This window comes from Geospiza fortis, unplaced genomic scaffold (genome assembly GCF_000277835.1).
Source record: "Geospiza fortis unplaced genomic scaffold, GeoFor_1.0 scaffold548, whole genome shotgun sequence".
Classification (NCBI taxonomy): domain Eukaryota; kingdom Metazoa; phylum Chordata; class Aves; order Passeriformes; family Thraupidae; genus Geospiza; species Geospiza fortis.
Genome location: NW_005054511.1, coordinates 188,215 through 196,764, shown reverse-complemented (window position 1 = coordinate 196,764; position 8,550 = coordinate 188,215). Strand labels below are relative to the sequence as shown.

Here is an 8,550-nt window from a genome sequence, read left to right as displayed (position 1 = left end):
GTCTTTGCTGAGGGATTCACACAGAGCCCTAAACACAAAGCCCATGGAGATCACCAAGTACCTATAGAGAACTTGGGCTGCCCAGAGGCTTCAGGGTTTCCACTTTGTGAGAACCCTAAAATCTTTCAAGGAAAGGGTAAGAAGCTAAAAATCCTTGAGGACAAGGACTCACCACAGTTTGGCTTAGGGAATGTGCAGTGCAGAAAAGGGCTGATGTGAGCACAGGTCTGCCATGTGAGTATTGGTGTTACACAGCTCAAGTGCAGCTTCTAACAGTAGCACCATCACACGTGTTTGTCAGAAACAATAATTTCTTTTTTTGTTTCCCTTCACACCGCCTTCAAGAAAAGCGCTGAGAATTATCCATTTCAAATCTCACATTTATAACCATTCCTGATTAATACTGTCATATGAAACAGTCAAACCTGTGACTCTGCTTCAAGCTGTTCAGCACTTCAGCTCATGTCTCAGCTTCAGGAACACTTTAAAAGCACCCAGATTTGCCTTGGAGGAGAAGTGAGTGGAAGGAGACCCCCACTGCTACTGAATACTCAAAAAGCATGAGAAAAGGATCAAGGGGAAAAGCAACTTTGTAAAGTCACTCAGATTCCACTCAATCAGTTAAGGAACCATTAGCAAATTCTTCTGCATGGAATATTGCACACAGAAATGTGAAGGGCCTGATTTTGGTTCTTGTCCATCTTATCTCCCTCTTTTATTTTGGATTTGGAAACCTTATTCTGTCTGGAGTTTTAACATCTTGAAAACTAATACAGCAGGATACTGGGGGAAAAAACATCAAAACCCAAAAGCATCCATTTAAAATAATGGCAATAAATAACTGGGTGATCATCTAAAGGTCATTAAGATAACTTCCCTTCCTGCCTTATATGTCCATTCTCCGCATGGAGAATTATCAACGACAGTAAATGATGCTGAAGTGAATACATGCAGGCTCACTGAATGTGGGGAATTTTATCAAACTATACATTTAAATATTCTGTAGATCTGTTTTCATTATTGTGCCTGAGTATCCAGTGGCAAAATACACTTCAACCAGAAAACAAAAATAATTCATGTCTTCCATGTAAGCAGCTGTCAAGCTGACCTCACACCATCTATCAGCATTCACCATGTTTCAATACAACACAAATACACAAACTTCATACAATTTATGAAAGAACTTCCCATCCCCCTCACAGACACAGATGTTGGCATTCATTGACAAAGATAAACAACCTTCACTCACATGTCTTCCACCGTGATATCCTTCAGGATCTGGCAGTAATCCACGTTCCACACTGCCTGGTCGTCCCACACTTTAGATGCCAGTAGAATTGCCCCCAGTACTATTCGCTTCCAGTTTGCTGGACAAATATCTATCTCTGCATAAGTTAAGAGTCTTTCAAGATATACCTGTGGAAACACATCAAAATCAAGACTTGATCTATTTTGCTACTAAGTAGAAATTAAAAATAAAACTATTCCCATTCCAGCAGTTCTGAAACAGCATGCTGTTAAAAATGCTTTCAAGAAGAATATTTTATAATATTTTATTATAAAAGTTGTAGTTTCAAATACATGGCATGTTAATGTCAGGCTCAAAACTGGATGTGATAAATCCACTTTAGTTGGTCTTTGCCTTCTGATCCTATTACCCATTTCAAGAGGTTAGAGACCAGATTCCTAAATACACCATTTCTTCTGTAGCTGTGATTTCCCCCTGCCTGCCATCCTAAAGCTGAAGAAAACCTTAACGTTATCTTATAATACTGTAAAACAAAAGATCACTAATTGTTAAAAAATTTCTTTTCCTCCTTAAGGAAAGCAAACTTATTTAAGAACAAAATTCCAAATTATGTGTCAAGCCCATTAGTGAAGATGGAAGTTTGACTTTTTACTTAGCAGATCATTCTGAAACGACTTCGATATACAAAATCTGTTATGGTGAGACTGCAGAAACACAAAACTTAGTAAGAAGGTGGCACATGGATCTCCCTGATGTCTGCACTAGCTGGGGGTTCTGTGCAAAACACTGTCTTTTCCAGACAGCCTGTGTAAACAAACACCTTACAGTCTTATATCGCACAAGGCAATTTGTCAACTTTGCAAGCAAAACTGCTCCTCAAATAATGAAAATACAGCATTCCCTGGAGTCACCCCTGGGAAGCAGAAAACTTCTTTAAAGCAATACACTAACACTGGGAGCTTCATAAGCAGAGAGCACATGGAAGCTGTAATATTATGTCACTCAAATGAGCAGATAACTTGCTTCACATCAATGCAGAATTTGACTCTCTACTGTTAATGCAAACCTTTTAAATCCCAACTTTTCACATCCAGTTTTAGCAGATTTAGAATGAATACTCCACATTTATAGTATATAGATAGAGCATACAAAAATCAGAAAACATATCCTTTTAATGTACAGCTCTAGCTTAGAAAGAGAGGGAAGTTTCTAGCTTAGAAAGAGAGAGAAAAACAACTAAGTAAGGATTTTGTGGGGGCTGAAATTCAAAGGCACTTACAGAAGAAAATCAACAGGTAAGAATTATATTACAAGGAAAGACATAGAATAGTTTGGCTTGGAAGGATCTTAAAAAGCCATGTAGTTTCAACCCTCCTGTCATGGGCAGGAACAGCTTTCACTAGACAGGTGGCTCAGAGTCCCATTCAGCCTGGCCTTGAACACTTCCAGGGATGGGGCATCTATTTCTCTGGGCAACCTGTTTCAGTGTCCTTCACAGTAAAGAATTTCTTCCTAATATGTAATCTAACTTCTTTCAGGTTAAAGCCATTTATAGCCCTTGTTCTATTACTAAAAACCCTCATAAAATGTTCCTCTCCAACTTTCCTGTAAGCCTTCTTCAAATACTGGAAGGCTGCTGCAAGGCATCCCCAGAGCCTTCTCCAAGCTGAACAGCCCCAACTCTTTCAGCCTGTCATGGGAGAGGTGCTCCAGCCCTCTGATCAGCTTCATCACTCTCCTCTGGACCTGCTCCAGCTGATCTATGCCCTTCTAATGTCAGAGACCCCAAAGCTGGATGCAGCACTGAGATGCAGCACAGACTGCCTCCACCTGCTGCCCACAGTGCTTTGGATGCAGCCCAGGACACGTTTGGCTCTCTGGGCTGCGAGAGCACACTGCACACATCCAGCTCCTCCCCAGCCAACACATCCAAGTTCTTCTTGGCAGGGCTGCTCTCAAGCCATCCTCTGTTTAGCCTGCATTTTGTGCTTGGGATTGACCTGACCCACATGCAGGACCTTTCAGCTGGCCTTGCTGAACTTCATGAGTATTGCACAGGCCAGCCTCTCAAGGTCCATCCGCACAGCAGATGAAATTACACCTCAGTAAAAAGTCAGCATAGACTTGCCACTATTCTCCCACCAGCACATACTTGAGAAATCAGAATTAAAATTTAAATAGGAGTTTGATGAGACTCTATTCCTACACCTACTTCATTACCATATTGATGCATCTTCCAATAGTATGTTGAGGGCTGTGAAAAATCACTCTTGCTCCCCTGGTGATAACTTGGGCTTGACTCCAGATACACTGCTTGCTGGAACAAGGCTCTCTATCACACTTAGTAAAACTGAGGATAATAAACAGCTCTCCATTAGAAAAGCACTTAGTGTAGCTTTCAACTCCTTTCTTGAACATGCTTTAAATGAGCATTTATTTTGTTCACTTGCTGTGGCCTCCTTTACTCAGTCTTGGGTTTTAAGTAAATATTCAGGTAAGAGAAGACAAAAAAAACCAAGACTACTTGCAGCAAACACTTGTTCAAGTTTATAAGGTCCTCAGTCAGTGTGAGAACTCACTGTAATCCAGGATTTGACATCATCAGTGTACCTTCAGGAGCCATTAGTGTAGGTGTTCAGCTTTTAATCAAGCTCACCCAGGCACACACACGGTCTTTGCTCTAGCTCTCCCTGTGTCTCTCTCCCAGAGAGAACCCACTGACTGCAGATTGGGAAATTCAGGCTGGTACATACTTGAGCTCTTGCCCTGCTGATGTAGAGCAGCCTCTTAACAGCAGCACACACAGAGCCAAGTGAGCAGTTTCCAATGTAAATGTGCCCAAAGTTAATGATTTCTGATAAATGGAGCTGGTTTCATTTCAGAGCATTTCAATATACAATGCCCTAGTGGGACACAGTAGCAGACCACAATGTCCCATGATGGGACATCAGAGTAGGACAGGCAGAGTCTGCCATGCTCTCACTACTGCAGGGGGTGCTTCTGGCTGCTGCAAAGATGTGCTGAATCAGGAGAGACTTCTGGAGAATGGCCAGGGGGCTCTCAGCCTGTTTGAAGAGGATGGCTGGTGGGGTGGTTAATCACTACACTACTCATCTCAAACAAACTCATTGCTGGTGGGAGAACAGCACCTGCTTCTGCTGGCAAAAGCCAGTGAGTCTTCCCACACACACAGGGAGGCATGCTCCACCTCATTAAAAAAAAAATCACTGGAAATGTTGGCCCTGTAACGGTAAACGTGAGATATGGAAATACCATTTGTATCCAATTATGTCTAAACATTAAACAGTGTCTTAAACACAAGGGTCATTTTCCTAAATATGGGTTTGGTATCAAACAGACTGGGATTTTGAGTGTACTATGTGGTTCAGTGCATTTTTCTCTTGTAATGAATTTCACTGGCCTAATTTTCAAAAGCAAAACACTTTCAACATCTACTTTAGAACTAGCTGCTATGAAGTAATATAATAAAATTGAATTTTAAAAAGTCACAATAGAAAAAAAATTACAACTTCCATCTCAGAATGCTGGAATAAATTGGTTTATATGCAAAAAATGCAAAAGAAACAATGTAAGAAATGCTATTTTTCTTTCTTTTCTTTTAAACATAAGTCTAAGAACTATCTGTCTTTTTGATTATTTTGACAGGTGTTCCTCTATGGAACTAGAACTAAAGAGCTTTTAGTGTCTAGAGGTTAAAATATTATTTGCCTCCACCAACTTTTAACAGCTGTATCCATGCTCAAGAATGGAACTAAAGCTTAAAACAAATTGAAGCTGTTGCACCATTGTTACTTTTTTCCAATTGCTTCATCCTTTGCAGTGCTTGAATGTAAGCTTTTGAGGCAGAACTTGGCACTACTTCTCTACTGAAGATTCAAAAGCTGAATTCTCAAGACTCAAGTTTAATCTGCTTTAATTTAACAACTAGTTCTGTTCAAGCATTTTCATAACATCCAAGAGCCATCTTCATCACATTTGTCATTGCCCACTTAGTTCTATGACTGTACGTATAGATATTTTTTACAGAATGATAACAAGACTACTTATACAGATTAAAGATACTGATGTGACATGAGCAAAACTTTCAGTGGTTTCAGTCAAACAACACACACTTCTGAATTCTTTCCAGCTTGCAAAGAACAAATACAACTCATTGTTAGTAACAACAACACTACAATATTCAAAACTCATTTGTACCATAATTCACATCCTAGCTGAAATGAAAATAAAATTCTGATTGGGAAATTGCCAGTGGCCATTGGTCTGTCCATACATTTTTATTTACAGACTCAATCCCTCAGAGTCTGGTACCTTCATTATTAGTCTACATTCTGCATTTGGGAATGAATCACATGATTTCACATGTGTCACGCTAACAAGCTTTGATGGACAACAGCTGCACCTCATTGGGGATGTTTTATCAACTAAGCACACATCAGAATGCACACTGCACAGAGTTAAGATTTCAAAGGAGCAATATTGCATTATTTTCCATCTCTTCCCACAGACTAACACCAGGCTTTCACAATGACTGACCTTTATACTTGGAGTATTAGCAAATTATTATTTAATCATAAGTGAAACCAATTTGGTGATTTGCCTCTCTTAAAAATTCATTTATCTGAAAGAGACTTTATTTATACTAATTAAATAAAATTACCACTCCATGTGTATAGATAATCCCAAATTGGCTGGAAGTTCAATGAACTCTGGAGAGGTTCATTAGCTTAGATGTAGCACCACAGGAATGCAGTTAAATGGCTTGCAAAGCCATTTCAGGTCTAGCAGAAGTACAGAACTGATTTGTTTCAGCACATATCTTCAGCTCTGAAATCTGCCAGACCTGAAACAACTCCATATTGACCTAGTTTGGATGCCTCTGATCTTAACTCCCAGGACCTGGACTTGCAGTGGCATGCTAAACAGCATTAGGCCATCCACTATAACCGCTGGTCCTGGGGGGCTTTTTTTATCCAAACACAGAACTGTAACATGGCACAAACTATCAGGATCAGCATCAGCATCCAAGGCCCAGCAGAGCTGCTCCAGCAGGGCCACTGCTGTGCTTGAACTAATCCCCAGGGTGGTTAACTGCAGGTGGGTGAATCCATCCTGCTCTCCCCAAGCGTTTAATAGTAACTATCCACAGTATCCTGTGTTGTCCCAGTTATCTAAGATGTCAGGCTCCCCATGATCCTGGATAGCAGAGTGTTGGTTACACAACATCCCATTCAACAGAACATCAATCATTTGAAGAAACTGAAAACTAAAGATGGCATTGAAGAGTTCATTTTTAATTAGTGTGAAACAGCATCTCATGCTTCCCATCTCAGCGGATATTTTAGCAGGCTTTGGACATTATATAATAGATTCAAGTAGAAAGAAAAGTTAAAATACCGGAGAATATGTCTTTCCCTTTTTTCTCCTCTTCAGGAGGATATATACCAAATATTAAAATGACAAATAATTTCATTTCAGTATTTCACAATCACAAAAACCACTCATTTTTTAAAATACAATGGGGCTCTTATAGAAGTTTTGCTTCTTTTTGTAACTTCATCTTGAAGCTGTTTAACATTAACTTCCAATACTCCACTGATACCTCTTATCACATTGGAGCTGCAGTCTAAACACTAAAAATACAGTCGTTCTTTTTTTAGGCTTCCCTAAAGCAATGGAGAAGGTTTTCTGTGGAAGTTATGAAATTTTCATCTTCAGAGAAACTCAGAACTCAACTGGTCAGGCCCTGATCAGCCTGGTTGTGCTTTGAGAAAAGGCCAAACCAGACATGACCCCTAGAAGTCCCTCCCAACTGAAATTATTATGCAATTATATTTGTATGCAGTACTAGAATTTCCTGTGGTGCCACACTAAGAGGTCAGGAATTGTGTGTTGCCCCCAAGGAAGTTGACTGGGAGTCTCGGCACACTCAAGCAATGGGCAATCACTGAGGAATGTCACTGTCATGACTAGAATAATTCTGAATTTTGAGGCAGCAGCAAGAGCAAAACACTGTCTTCTCCCATGTGGTTTTTATACAGCTTTATATAAAATTCTACCTCCATTTTGCCAATAAAACTCTAGCGGCTTACGTTATTTCTCACTTGATTAACATTGACAAAAATGAGACAATGCCTTTACTATTTTAATTACTATAATTGAGAATCTACATATTAACCTTTATTTGCAAACACCTCATTCCCTCCCTCATCAGGTAACCCACACTGTAAATTGCAGGAGCACAGAGTAACTAACAAAGACATTTCCATCCCAACATATTATGGAAAAATACAGACTCATCCCTCTCTAATGAGAAAACTTGAGTGTGTCACAATGCCTTGAAACTGAAATGATATCTTTATGGAAAAAATTATAATTGGTAGCAGGTCTCACACAGCCAAATCAGGCTCTAATCCAATCACTAAACTGCCATATGCTCGGTTCTAAGCCATCAGCCAGTTCCCTACCACGACTCTCCAGAAATAACCATGGTTTGCAGTTGCCCAGCTGGGCATTTAAAATATTCTACAAAGGTTTGGTGCCACCCATTTGGGGGAAAAGGACATCATATCATTGTGGTCCTTGCAAATTCATCCCATTTTTATTTCTGAGACCAAATGGTGAAAAGAAGCAACAAAAGTAGTCACAGAACTATGCAAAAAGGTGAACAGCTGCAAAGTACCATTACAGATATTTACAGAAAGCATGAATGGAACTGAGAGAAGTCACACATCCCCAGGTCTGCCCCCAAAATTACTCTTTTTAAGACAAATACCTATAATCCATGTCAAATGCACTCCAACTGTTAGGCAACATTGACTTCCCAGTCTAAAACTGGGATCAGCATTCATTCTTTGCCCACACAAAAGCCCAAGAGGCATCAGCACATAGACATCCCTCGAATGTTCTCTTCCCTTTCAATTTAAAAAGAATTCCCCCTCAATGCCCACCTCAATTGTTCTCTTTCCATTAAGTGAATATCCCAGCAACTCTAAGGCAAGAATTGACTAAGTAGATGTGTAAGTATTAAATAATCACTTGTGTGTTGTACCTCAGACCACAATGAAAAGGTAAGAATGGCCCCAAAACCAGGGCCAGAATCTCTTATCCCAGCAGTACCCAGAGCACAGGTTCCTCCTGGCCTCCTCCAGAGGTACCCTGAGCCATGTCCAGCTGCCAGGGAGCTCAGGATCGACAGCACAGGTCAAGGAACCTTCTCTCTACACCTTGGAGACCTTCTTCTGATGTGACCAAGTGCTGGGCTTTGGCACCTCCCCAGG

The 8,550-nt window shown here is 40.3% G+C and overlaps 1 protein-coding gene across 2 annotated transcripts in view; it reads right to left on the bottom strand.

Moving 5' to 3' along the window:
* CCNY (cyclin Y) overlaps window positions 1-8,550 on the bottom strand; it is a 46,773-nt gene that overhangs the window by 10,904 nt on the left and 27,319 nt on the right. For both annotated transcript variants that reach the window (XM_005428887.3, XM_031063525.1), the window contains one exon: window positions 1,250-1,416. In XM_005428887.3, the coding sequence (XP_005428944.1) occupies window positions 1,250-1,416 (167 nt within the window). The remainder of the gene's footprint in view (window positions 1-1,249; window positions 1,417-8,550) is intronic.